Here is a 14,584-nt window from a genome sequence, read left to right as displayed (position 1 = left end):
CAACATTTCCATTAAAAGATAAATTCGACTTTTTTTTGAAAGGTTAATAACTAAATTTAACTGGATAAAAAGAAAAGAATAAGACCCAAATTAACAAAAAAAAAATGAAAACGCTAAAGACTAAATTTGATATTATACCATTTAAATTTCCAATATTATACCTAATATTATTCCTTCAAAAACAATGGACCATTTTGCTATATACCATAAGAGAACTCCCATGTTTTCTTACTATAAAGATGTACAAATATAATAAGCATTCTTTTGAAACAAACAAAAAACATTGGGGATTCATTCATTATGATAATGATGAATTAGTTGGTGCCACTCAGCCCTTGTCAAAATTCATATATAACTTCAACAAGTTCACTTGCTTTTTTCTATCTTCCCAACCATGAAATTTCATCAAACCAATTGCCAAAAATTTCTTGTTTCAACCCTTTCTTTGATTTTTATCACTTCCATCCCTTTAATTCTTTTGAAAAATTCCCATCCTCCATTGTCAAGCAGCTTGAGAAGAAGCACTGAGTTAGGTGGTGGTGATGATGATAAATGTGATGTGTTTAGTGGAAAATGGGTGATTTACCCTCAAGGTCCTTATTACACCAATGAAACATGTCCCCTCATTATTGATCAGCATAATTGTATGAAGTTTGGGAGACCTGATTTACAGTTCATGAAATGGAGATGGAAGCCATTTGGTTGTGAGTTACCTCTCTTTGATGCAACTCAGTTTTTAGAGATTGTTCGAGGGAAATCAATGGCGTTTGTTGGTGATTCTGTAGGAAGGAACCAAATGCAATCGTTGCTGTGCTTGTTAGCTCATGTAAGTGAAAGTTGCTTCTTTTCAATCATCCTTTTAAAACAGATAAAAGTACCATCAAGGTTTTTATATTCGGGTTAAATTGTATTTCGTTATTTCTTTTATTAAAAAAAGAGAATAAATTAGTTTTTATACGTTAGATCAAAGGGTAAGTAGGTTGTTTTTAGGTAAAAGTTGTCCCCTCTACTCAAAAAATAGGTAAATTAGTCCTTGTACATTAGTTCAAAGAGCATATTGGTCCTTTTTTTTGTTAAAAAATTCACTCAACTATGATTTTTTTTTGCGGCATCCAACTATGAAAAATTAAAAAATGGCCAGTCAACTATTCAATTTTGTCTTTTTTGGTCATCTAACTATCTTGGTTTTTTGAGTGTTTGTAATTTTACATTAGCCCGTTGGTGACCAAAAAAGACAAAATTAAATAGTTAGGTGACCAAAAAGAAATTTACTAATAGTTGGGTGACCATTTTGTAACTTTTAATAGTTAGGTGACAAAAAAAAGAGACCATAGTTGGATGGCCTCTACAATAGTTTACCCTAAAATGTTCATATATTTGTAGTATTAAAAGCTGGCTTAATAATTAGGCAGTTACATATGACATACCATGTGTATCTTATGTCGACTTATAGGGACAAGTTTTTAACACTAAAAATTGATGGAGTTCTTAATAGAAAGGACTAGTTTGTTGTATGATCTAACAGATAGGGGCTAATTTGCCCCTTTTTTAAGTAGAGAAGGCAAAATGCAATCTGACTCTTAGTACAGGGGCCTTCATGATACTTTTGCTATTGTTTTTGTTAAAAATTTCATTCAGTTCTACTGTTAAAATATTGAAGTGGTTAACAAAATAATCAGACAGTTACACTTGGTGTAACACATGTACTTTATATTGATGGATAGAGACCAGTTTTTAACACTAAAAATTGATAGAATTTTTAATAGAAGAACCAGTTTATTCTTTGATCTAATGTATAATGACTAATTTACTCATTTTTTGAATAGAAGAGACGAAATTCAATCTAACTTCTATTACTTTAATCCCCTGAATTTGCATTTTATCTTTTCAGGTAACTTATGCAGAGGACATATCAAACAAATCTCCATCAGCCTCAATCTATTCAACACATTTGTTCTATAGTGAATACAATTTCACATTATCAGCATTGTGGTCACCATTCTTAGTTAAATACAAAGATTCAGACCCAGAAGGCCATTCATTCAACAGCTTAATGAGCCTATACTTAGATGAAGCTGATGAAGAATGGGCAAATGAGATTAAGAATTTTGATTATGTAATCATATCAGTAGGCCAATGGTTCTTTCGCCCATTATTGTACTACCAAGATGGTCAACTCATAGGTTGCCACAAATGCAACCACAGCAACATCACTAGCCTCACAAGGTATTATGGGTACAAAATGGCATTTCAAACAACTTTTAAAACCCTTCTTAGCCTTAAAAACTATGAAGGGGTTACATTTTTAAGGACATTTTCAGCAGCCCATTTTGAAAATGGGGATTGGAATAATGGTGGGAGTTGTGATAGAACAAGACCCTTTACAAAAGAGATGAAAATAGAAGAGTATAATAAAGAGTTTTATTTGACTCAAGTTGAGGAATTTAGGAAAGCTAAGGTAGAAGAAGGGATACAAAATGGGTTGAGATTTGTACTTATAAATATCACTGAAATCATGTGGTTGAGACCAGATGGGCATCCAAATAGGTATGGACATTCAATGAACAGGAATGTATCAGTAAATGATTGTGTTCATTGGTGTTTGCCAGGACCTATTGATACTTGGAATGAGTTTTTGGTATATTGGATGAAGAGGGAATTGTTGTTAAGAGGAAAGTTGAAGAAAAATGCTTGAAAAGGATTAGATTGTGAGAATTCAACATTTGGAGGGATTAAATTACCATTTTCGATGTGGCTTTGGTTGGAGCTTTTGTGTAGATGCAATATGTGTTAATTTTTTTTGGCATAATATAATTATAATTTAATTATATAAATTTATTTCTTTGTAATAATTTATATTATATAAATTTTAATCATTAAATTAAAGGTGTTTACAAATTCAGTCCAAAATTTAAACCTTCTTATATTATTTTAATTTTAATTTAATAATTATATATATATTTTATAAATTATATAATATATAAAATAAAAAATATAATATAGGCTTAATATAATATTTGGTACTTGAACTTGACATTTTTCTTAATTTGGTACCTAAACTTGATACTTTTTGTTAAGTTGGTACTTAAACTTTTAGGTGTCCAATTTGGTACATGAACTTGACTATTTTTCTTAATTTGATACCTAATCTTTTTTTTTGTACAGTTTGGTACTTGTCAAACGTTTTACAAATTACTCCAATATACTAACAATGTTGTTTTTTATGAAGTAGAAAAATAATAAATGTATGACCGACATGAGATAAATTATATGATTTTTTTTATTTTATATGTCCAATTACTTTTAGTTTTATTTATTTATTTATTTATTTTATTAATTGAAAATAATCAATTTCTTTTAATTAGGGTTTTAAACTTTTTTCTTATTTAATATTAATTCGTTTAGCATAGTTCAATACCTATTTTTTAACATGAATTTCCTCTAATACTGACAATATTTTTGTAGCATAACAAAAAAATAACACCATTACTATTTTATGTAATTTGTATAATATTTAATAAATTTAGGTACCAAATTGAACCTAAAAAAAGCTTAGTTTCTAAAATAGAAAAAAATGTCAAGTTTAGGTACCAAATTAGGCCCAAAAAAAGTTTAGTAATCAAATTAAGAAAAAATGTCAAGTTTAGATACAAAATGTTATATTAAGCTTATAATATATTACAAAACTAAAAAACCAGCCAGACAGAACTCTTGCCTTGAATGTTCAAGCCCAAATTCGATTCATACTTTAAACATGCCTAATTTTATTTTTTTTGCTAAAGCCCATTTTTCGGCCTAATTGTTTTTGCTCGAATCATCCCAAATTTTGAATGGGTAACCCAGCCATTGAAGATGATAAAACAGAAGAGGTACCAAATTGAAAAAAAAATTGAAGCATAATGCTTAGAACCCATAAATAGGAATATAATGCGTTTCAACGCACTCAAACTCACTTCCTTTTGTATTGAGGACAATATATGTACCAATCAAACTATGACTCAATCAACAAATTATTACAAATGCATAGATAATCATAGTCAAATAAACAAGCCAAAGTGAAGTTATTATATAAATAAACACACAAATAAGCAAAATTTACAATCCAAAATTACATACAATCAATCACATATTTTCAATCATAATTCTTCACAAAATGCATCAAATTCAAAACACAAATCACACATGGCTCTTTAAGCATCAAATGACAAATCACCAAGTAGTCCCCAAAAACACCATTGGCTTTTTTTTTTTTTTTTTGAAGTTGAATTTTTTTTAAAAAAATCACCTTAATTTTCCATTGCCTCATCTTCATAATCTTCATCATTGTCATCTGCAACAGCATCTTGATATTGCTGATACTCCGAAACCAGATCATTCATGTTACTTTCCGCTTCTGTAAACTCCATTTCATCCATTCCTTCCCCTGTATACCAGTGCAAAAACGCCTTCCTACGGAACATAACGGTGAATTGTTCCGAAACACGCCGGAACATCTCTTGAATCGACGTCGAATTCCCCATGAATGTTGATGACATTGTTAACCCGGTGGGTGGGATGTCACAAACACTTGATTTAACATTGTTGGGAATCCACTCTACGAAATACGATGAGTTCTTGTTCTGCACATTTATCATTTGTTCATCAACTTCTTTAGTGCTCATCTTGCCTCTGAACATAGCTGACGCCGTCAAGTACCTTCCGTGGCGGGGATCAGCGGCACACATCATGTTTCTAGCATCCCACATTTGTTGAGTTAGCTCGGGGATCGTTAAGGCTCGGTACTGTTGCGAGCTACGGGATGTCAAGGGTGCAAAACCAACCATGAAAAAATGCAGGCGTGGGAATGGGATCAAGTTTACAGCTAGTTTTCGGAGATCGGAGTTGAGTTGGCCTGGGAAACGAAGGCAGCATGTAGCTCCACTCATAGTTGTTGAAATCAAATGATTCAAATCACCAACTGTTCATATAAATGCACAAAAAAGAGGTTACTTGAAAAACATCATATGTAAAAAGTCATTGAATCCTCAAACCTACCTTGGCAAGCAAGAAAGGTTTTATTTCTTTCATTTTGAAGTATATGACTAATTAGATCTCTGAATTACACGAGTTAAGTTGGTTCTGGATCAAGTCAATTTAGATTGGATCAGTTTTAATTTTTAAATTTTGGGTCACTTCAGTTTGAATTACTTGAGTTTAGTTCACTTTAGGTTTAGATTATCTTGGGTTCAAATCATTTCAAATTTTGATCACTTCTAGATGTGGAAAGAAGGGTAGACAGTGATCTTGACTCCCCTAAAATGGAAAAATATCTATATCATCCCTTTAATTTTTAAGAAATCACAAGTTAATATAATAGTAAAATTACACTTTAACTCCCTTAAAATAATCTTCTGACTACGCTCTGATCACTTTGAGCCAAGTTGTTTCAAGTATGGGTTTGAGGCTCAATTTTCTAATGTAATGTTGAGTTTGGGTTTTTCAAGTTATTTAGAGTTTTGGGTTTGAGACTTGGGGCTTTTCAAGTAAAATTGTATGGATTTGCATCATTTCAAAACTTGGTTACGTGTTCGAACTTTTTCAAGTTCTCGTCTATTTTTGGGTTCAAATCAATTCAAGTTTAAATTGAATAGGTCTAGATTGTTAACTTTTTTATTATCAGTATTAATTTTGATCGAATTCGACTCGGGTTTGATCGAATTTTTGTGTTTGAGAATAAACCCAAACCCAATTAGTATATATGAAAATAGAATTTAAATATCAACTTACAGCTGGGATTAGTGAGCTTGAGAGTTCTAAAACAGATATCATAGAGAGCTTCATTATCAAGCACCATGCATTCATCACCATTTTCCACAAGCTGGTGCACTGATAAAGTCGCATTATAGGGCTCAACCACCGTATCAGACACTTTAGGCGACGGAAAAACCGAGAAAGTCAGCATCATCCGATCAGGGTATTCTTCCTTGATCTTTGATATCAACAGTGTCCCCATCCCCGAACCAGTTCCACCTCCCAAAGAATGACAAATCTGGAAGCCTAATTGCAAACATTCCATCACAAAATAAAAATAAAAATAAAAATAAAAATAATAAATTGTGTCTAACAGAGTCACTTAGCAATTTTATCAAATACCTTGTAAGCAATCACAATTCTCAGCTTCTTTACGAACAACATCAAGAACCGAATCAATCAATTCAGCTCCTTCAGTGTAATGACCCTTAGCCCAGTTATTCCCAGCTCCATTTTGACCAAAAATGAAGTTATCAGGTCTAAAAAGTTGTCCGTGCGGACCAGTACGCAAGCTATCCATGGTTCCTGGTTCAAGGTCCATTAAAACAGCTCTGGGTACGTAACGACCACCACTAGCTTCGTTGTAGTAAACATTAACCCTCTCAAGCTGAACACGAGAAGTACCGACGTAGTTCCCTTTGGGATCAATTCCATGTTCGTCGCTAACAACTTCCCAGAATTTGCCTCCGATTTGGTTTCCACACTGACCGGCTTGAACGTGGAGGATTTCTCTCATGATGGGATTTTTTTTGATGAAATCAAACAAAGTATTAAGAACTGAAAACAAAGAAAAGAGAGAGCAATGAACAAAGAATTTGACGGGTGTGTGGGGTTTTTATGTAGGCAAAGAAGTGATGATATACGGAAGATAATTGAAGATTGTGACATTGATATTTTTCTTTCTTTCTTTCTTTGTTGAATAGTAAAAAAATTTGTAATTTTTGACAAATAAAGAAAAAATAGTTTCATGTGTGTTTGTTTGGAAGAGGGCTTGTCAAATTCCAATGGAGTGTTTATGAGCCGGATCTTGAAGGTGACAACTTGATTGATTCTTGTCATCCCCTAAACTCTAATGTGATTCTCCATCTGCCATTACTATTTCTACCTAAATCAAGTAACCCAAAATAGCTCGAACATAAAGTCACCAGAACAAGAAATTATGGGTTTACATAAATAATCCCAACCCAAAACAATATCCAAACTACAAATAATTTAAACTTAAAATTGTTGAAACCGGACTAAACCGATTGGATATAGAATTTGAACCCAAACAGTACGAACCGGTTGAACCAAACTAAATAAAAAAAAGGTTGAATTGGGTTTTATGATTTTTTTAATTTTTTTATGAATTTTAATAATTTATTTAATTTAAATAATATGAATCGGTCAAACTGATAATTAAAGGTTTGTCTAATTTAATCACTGATCTAGTTCAAAAAACATTGCTTAAACCTAAAATGACCGAAATTCAAAATGATTCTAAGCCACTCTAATCAAAATGAGATAGCAACTTTAAATCATGAATATTCAATATGATCCAGATTGATCCATCTCAAAACCAATTCGACTCGTCCAATTCCAAAGAAAAATAATTGCACTCAATTTCAATGTTATTTGAACAAGATCGGATCAGTTGATCAAACCCAAAACCGGTCGAGTATCGGTACTAAAGGTGCTGTTAAACTGATTAGACTGGGAACTGATACGAAGTGTTGAATCAGCTAAAATCAATTGAACCAACGACCAAACCGACAAACTGATAACCTAACTGATTCGACCATTGATCTGATAGGTGATTGCATCCCTTACAAATTGAAGACCACAAAATTTGTTAAATAATTAAGAGGATTTTAATTAAAAGGATATATTTAGATATTCTCTATTTGACTTTACCTTAATTTCAAAAAGGTACAATCATTATTATATGACTGACCCAATAATTACTACTCTCTCATGAATTTAGCCATTCAAACATTTTAAACAAAAGTTGTACTTAATAATTTAGTAGTAATTATGCATACACAAACTCTTATCACTATGATTAAAAAAAGAGAAACTTGTAAAACAATTTTGAGGGAGAAGCATGGGCAAGCTGATAAGGAGGCTTTACCCTAAAACTCATTAAAAGATTGGATGTGAGATTTTAGGATGGAATTAGGTGTGTGTTAAGAATAATTATTAATTTATTAAATGAAATACTAAGGTCATATTCTCTTATTAGACCCTGTATTTTACGTAAGTTGTGGATTCGGTACCTATACTTTAATTTAGTCATTTTCAATCCATGTACTTTCAGAATTTTAAAAGTTTAGTCCTGACCAGATGGTAGCTATTAAATTCATTAAGTTAAATTTTGTTATTTTCAAAATCCGATGCGTCAAACATATTATCACATGTATAATGTCATGTCATTTTGTTATTTCCACATATTACTAAAAAAATAACATGAACTAAATCTATAACTTTACGCATAATACATGACTAATAACGAGTTTAACCAATCAAATTTAATTCCTACCATTTGATTAAGTTTCAATTTTCAAAGTTTGAACAGTACAAAACTAAAATTGATCAAATTAAAGTATATATACACTAAATCCATAAATTACGCAAAGTACAGGATCTCATAATAGAATTTGAACAAAAAATTTAAAGGTGATAGGAAGGTGGCAATAATTAAAGGTTTCCATTATTGGAGGGATGAGAGATTTAATCTGTCTCTTCTCAAAATAAAACTAATCTATCTGGACCCTCTTTCCATCCCTTTTTTCACATCACAAGCAAACAATGGTTACTTGTTGGAATCCAATGCTTTAATTTCATTTCATTTAGTGGTATATGTTTGATATTTGAGAGTGATAATATAAATATGTGTTAGATATGGATATATTTAGTGTAGTTTATATCTCATGTTTGAGTATATTTGAAGCACAAGTGTTCGATATAAATTCGTGAATTTATAATCAGGGGCGGAGCTAAAAAAATTTTAGAGGGGGTTAGAATAAAGTTGTATGTTTTTATGATAGAAAAAGTGAAGTTTCACCATTTTAATAGCCTATATCTTTATAATTTTTAGAGGATTAAATTAACTTTTTCTCATTCTTGGGGGGCCAAAATGTAATTTTACCATATATTAATTTAAACTTTTTTGAATTATAAAAGGACTAAAAGTGAAAATTTTCATTTTAGGGGGGCCGGTCTCCTGCTAGCCCCCTTCGCTCTGCTCTATTTATAATATGATTTCTTCATTGTAAATGGTTGTATTTTTGTAAAAATTGAGAAAAAAAATTAATTAAATGATGTGGCATTAATTTAAAATAGGGTTAATATATTTTGCTCTAAATTTTCTATTGTTTTTATAAATAAAAAATAAATTTACTACTATTCTTTCATTCTATATTCAACTTTTACTTTGTTAAATTTTAATTTAAAATAATTTGAAGACAAATTTTAATAATAATTTTATATTTTACTAAAATATTTAACAATAATAAATTAATTAATATAATATAATATTTAAATTAAGTAAAACCGGTTGTTTTATAAAATAAATAAACTTATTTTTTCTTTTATGATGTATGTATTTTATTTTTCATGTTTTTATTTCAAATTCTAATTTAATTTATTAAGTTTTAATATTTATAAATTAAATTATTGTTAACTATTAAAATAAAATATTTGAAATTTTTTATTAAATTATATTTTCAAATCATCAAATTAATATTGAGCGATAAATTTCAATTAGAAAATCAAAGTTTTGTGGTAAATTTCTATCAAATAAGGTTTGTGGTAAATTGCTGCTATATTTTGCTATTGTTTCCACTGTTTTGTTGTTGTTTCTATTGTTTTGCTGCTGTGTTTTGTTATTATTTTGCTATCATTTTGCTATTATATTGTTACTATTTTATTGTTGTTATTTAGATATTTTATAATCATTATTTTATTGTTAATGTTCCTACTATTTTAGAGACATTTACTTGTTAAGTTATATCTATTTTAGTGTTATTTAAGTATAAATACTTTTTTATTTTTAATTTGTTGGGAAACATTGATTTTAATATTTTTAGTATATTTGATGTATTATATTTTTTAAAAAATTATATAAGAATAATATTATAAAAAGAATTAATATAGGCGGGTCGAGCAAGGCTCGGGTTTTAGTAATTTTATCTGAGTCAGTTTAGGCAAAATTTTAGGCCTATTTTTCGAGCTGAATTCAAGCCTAGAAAACGAGCCTAAAATTTTATTGAATTCCAGTCCAACTCATGATCACCTCTACTCATATTTTCTAAAATATAATGGCAATTTTATCCGATTCCATACCTTTTCCACCATTAAATGCTATATTATTTAACTAACTCCACCTCAAGAAATTAATTAACAATTTTTTCTTTTTAACTTTTTAAAATTTTATTATTTTAATCAATTTTCTAACTTACAAAATCTTTGTGCTCATTTTAAAAGTAGATGAATCATTATAGTAGACAAATCTTTAAATAAGTTACATCAAGGATCTGTACAGTAATTTTACCCTATATTTTTTCATAGGGAAAAATTAGTGTAAGGTGAGACGTTGTTTTCTAAATACAGAAAAGATGTCGTCGTTAATTAAGAACCCATAACTAGTAGTCATTGTTCATCATAAATGGATATAACAAGTTACCATTTGAAACGACATCGTCTTATCTGTATCATGACAAGAGCAATTAGACATCTCATCTCTTGGTGCTCATCTCACATTATCTCACTTCTCATGGCTTTCATCACACCATTGTTGAAAGAAGGTTTTTAAAATCGGATTAGTGGTCAAATCAGTAATGTTATTGATTTGTCGGTTCAATCAGTTTGAAGATTCAATTGAATAAATTAGTAAAAAATAAAAAAAATAAAGATAATATTAAAACCCTATTTTAAAGATCAATTCAACCAGTTTTTTAATCTAATTGAATTGGTTTGTACAAGTTCTTGACTCAACCAGTTTTTTAGCTTGTTGAATCAATCCGTACTAATTTCCAACTCAACCGATCTAAAGCTTTTCTGTGGATCGATACCCCAACTAATTTTCAATTGACGGCCGATCCGTTTCAAACAACATTGATTGAAAACTCTCTCATTTGTCCAACAAAACACCCCCTAATTGTCACAACATAGTGATTTTAAGAAAATCCATGCGTTAAACAAATAAAAGCTAGGCAAAGCTAGGGGCCAAAATAATAATTTTACTAAGATTGCTTGCATATCGTTGAAAACAAATACATGCCTATGACAACCGAAGCAAAATACTCATAAACAAAAGGGTAAATTCAATCTTTAATCACTAAACTACGGGTAAATTTTCGTTTTGGTCACTTAATTAAAAAAGTTACAATTTGGTCATTGAACTATTCAAAAGTTTTCCCCTTCTCTAAACTACATCATTAATCACTAAACTATGACTGTTAAAATCGATGCTATATAGCTTCCTTTGCGCACACTGCCTACACCAATCGAAAGCTCTTTTTCCTTTTCTCTTTTACAGTTTAGCTTTTTCTTCATGAAACAGCTTTAGACATTATGAATCTACAAACCAAAAGTCAAACAACTTGTTTTTCTTATCTCCAACACTAACCTTCAATTGACGTGGATCTAAGGTATGTTCTTCTACTTATTGATGAATATTGATCCATCATACTAATCGTCAAATTATCGCTTAGAGCTTGCTAGCGAAGCTTAAAAAAAAAGCCTTAACAACCTACTGACTTAAATGAAAACTTTCGAATAGCTTAGTGACCAAATTGTAACTTTTTTTAGTTAAGTGACCAAAACAAAAATTTACCCATAGTTCAGCGAATAATGGTGTGTAATTTACCCTAAACAAAAAGGAACCAAGGAATGTAGGTTTTTTAAGGGAGTGTTTCAATTTCCTTGTTGAATTCAGTAGCATGTTATTATATTATAAACTAGTATGGTACACCCACACTTCGTATTTGGTTGGTTATTTATTTGTATCAAATTATTGAGTTTAAGAATTTAACCCCTTTACTTTTCGGATCTAAAATATGCTTTCAAATTATATATAACCACAAAACATATTAATTGGAAAGTTAATAATATTAACTATTTGGACTAATTAATAACATTATCAAAATATAACAACCACACTATGTTTGAAATTAAAGTATAAGGATTAGTTCTCAAATTTAAACATAATAGAGGGTCAAATTTGAAATTTAATCATTTTCTATGATGTAAAAAGTAAAAATTAAAATTTTCTCTAAGTTTCTATACAATTAGTACATTTGGAATATAGTTCCCTACTTTTATTTTTAGGAATTTAGTCCTCTACTTTTTGAATTAAAAGCAGTTCAAGTCTAGTTGTGATCACCATTAAAATCTTTCTATTAAATCCATTGTTACAACATTTTGAAATTAAAAGGAATATATTAAGTCATGTAACAATAAAATAATATTGAAAATACCGTGTGAATTTTTCTTAAAAACTCATTCGAACTCGTCATGATAAAATAATTTTTTGTTGAAATATTGTTCTTAAGAAAATTTAACGTTAATATTTTCATTGAAATGGTTTACAATATTAACTATTTAGAATAGCTAATAACATTATAAAAGTAAATGTACCAAATTATGTAAAAAATTAAAGTATATAGATTAAATCTTAAGCTTCAAGACTGTCAGGGCCAAAACTAAAATTTGACCATTGTTTTATAACATAAAAAAAAATACAAACCCAAAAGAAATGGGAATCACTTGTCAATCTTCAAGATCCTTAAGGCATTCAAATTATATATAACCACGTAACGTTTTAGTCGAAAAGTTAATGATATTAATTATTTGGACTAATTAATAATATTATAAAATATATAACAATTAAATTTTAAATTTAGGCATAATAGAGGACCAAAATAAAAATTTAACTATTTATCTATAATTAAAAAATAAACACACACACACAAATGGTGTGTAGTCTTCCGTTTCATACATAGTTATAGGATCAAAATTGTAAATTGAGAACATTGTCCTGCAATATAAAAGGGTTAATGTACTATTTGCCCCCAAAGTTACACTTAATTATCACTTTGGTACCTAAAGAAATTTTTTTTATCAATTTGATACTTGAAAATTTCAAACGTCAAGCATGTTATCCCAGCCGTTACTTCCGTTACAAAAAATTGATGTGGCGTGCTCCCATCTAATTTTATTCTTTTTTCTAAAATAAATGCAAAAAACGAGAAAATGCAAAAAAATTTTAAAAAAAAGGGAAATCAAGACCCTTTTAAAAAAACATAAAATACAAAAATAATTCAAAAATAAAAGAAATCATTCAAATATATAAAAAAAAAACAAAATAAAAAGTATTCAAGGCTTGTCAATTGCTTTTCTAAAAATAATTATAATCTCAATTCTATATAGCAAATATTAGTAAATTATTTTTATATGTAATTGAATTTGAAAATTTGTCTAAATCAATTTCAGATTTACTTTAATTCCGTTTGAATCAATTAAAAATTGTAGTAAAAGAAATTAGGAGTGAGCGTTTGATCGAATCAAATTAAATTAAATGTAAAAGTTTCGAGTTAATTGACTTGACGAGTCTCGTTTTATCATCCTAACTCGATTTGAATTTTTTTGAATTTAGTCGAGTGAAATAAAATTCGAGTTCAGTCAAATCGACTAGAATTGTTTGAGTTAAATTAAAAAAAATTAAACATGTCAAATTAACATCTTGTTACTATATAACTAATTCTATTTTAGAGCATATAAACACGTATATTTGAAATCTCTTTCAAAGCAAAATAAGAGAAAAAAATACTTTAGAATGATAAACTTGAATCCTTAGTTTACTTATTTAGGTCTCCGAAATTATTTTTCAATTTTTTATATATATTCTTTAGAATTTTTATAAATATTTGGATATTTAAAAATTATTTTGAATTTCTTTTGGAATTTTTTTAATTTTTTGTTGATAGAGAAACCAACTTGCTCATTTTCAAAAATGAGTAGGGACCAAAGCGGTATTCACACCAATTTGTTATTTGAGTTATTCGAATTATTCGAATTGTAAAATTCAACTTGACTCAAACTCGAAACTCGAATTACTTATTCAAATTGACTCAAAAAAATCGAATAACTCAATTCTTTATTTTTTTAATTTTTTCGAATCAAATCGAATTTTACTCCTCATCAAACTCTTGTAAATATCACAAGCCTTTAACCTCTTGGATAGCAACATTTTAATTGTACACATTTCATCATAAAAGAAGACTCCAAATGCACGATCCATAGTCGTACTATACAGAATTTATGTCCACAATTGAACAATCATCATGGCCTATCACTTCTTTTGCAGTTCATCGATCCGTCACTCTTTTTGCATTTAAATTAATCAAATTTGAAAGCATCTAAATTTAAAATAATTTAACTCAAAATTAATTAAATCAAATCTCAAATGAAAAACGTTGATTGAAGAAAATTATGACCACTATTAATTCTTTTGCATAGAAATTTATGGTAATGACAGCTCCAGTTTGGAATCGAAAGTGTTGAAAAACAAACATAAACAACATGTAAAGTTAAAGCTTGATGGGCATTGAAACCACCAAATAAAAATTCTTACGATAAAATAATACAAAATAGCAGTATAGAGTAGTAGGTTTGAATCCATTGAGATTGGTTATCTAATTTCTCCTTTTCTTGTGACTAGAATTATTGTCGCGGCAATAGTCGTGCCCACGACTCGTGATGAGCTTGCTAAAAAAAATAAATAATGGGGGGAATGAAAATGTTTGGGAAGTAA

The 14,584-nt window shown here is 29.3% G+C and overlaps 2 protein-coding genes across 2 annotated transcripts; one reads left to right on the top strand and one right to left on the bottom strand.

The window, feature by feature from the left end:
- The first annotated feature begins 290 nt into the window (after positions 1-290).
- LOC105789130 (protein trichome birefringence-like 19) lies at positions 291-2,902 on the top strand. The gene is made up of 2 exons (XM_012616375.2): positions 291-826; positions 1,892-2,902. The coding sequence occupies exons 1-2, from the start codon at positions 395-397 to the stop codon at positions 2,693-2,695; spliced, it is 1,236 nt and encodes a 411-aa protein (XP_012471829.1). The 5' UTR covers positions 291-394; the 3' UTR covers positions 2,696-2,902.
- A 1,023-nt stretch (positions 2,903-3,925) lies between these two features.
- LOC105789129 (tubulin beta-7 chain) lies at positions 3,926-6,625 on the bottom strand. The gene is made up of 3 exons (XM_012616374.2): positions 6,133-6,625; positions 5,767-6,036; positions 3,926-4,957 (listed from the first exon to the last, which is right to left on the bottom strand). Exons 1-3 carry the CDS (start codon positions 6,524-6,526, stop codon positions 4,287-4,289), a joined length of 1,335 nt encoding a protein of 444 aa, XP_012471828.1. The 5' UTR covers positions 6,527-6,625; the 3' UTR covers positions 3,926-4,286.
- Between the last annotated feature and the right edge of the window lie 7,959 nt (positions 6,626-14,584).

Source organism: Gossypium raimondii, chromosome 2 (genome assembly GCF_025698545.1).
Source record: "Gossypium raimondii isolate GPD5lz chromosome 2, ASM2569854v1, whole genome shotgun sequence".
Classification (NCBI taxonomy): domain Eukaryota; kingdom Viridiplantae; phylum Streptophyta; class Magnoliopsida; order Malvales; family Malvaceae; genus Gossypium; species Gossypium raimondii.
This window is presented reverse-complemented; position numbering and strand designations above follow the sequence as displayed.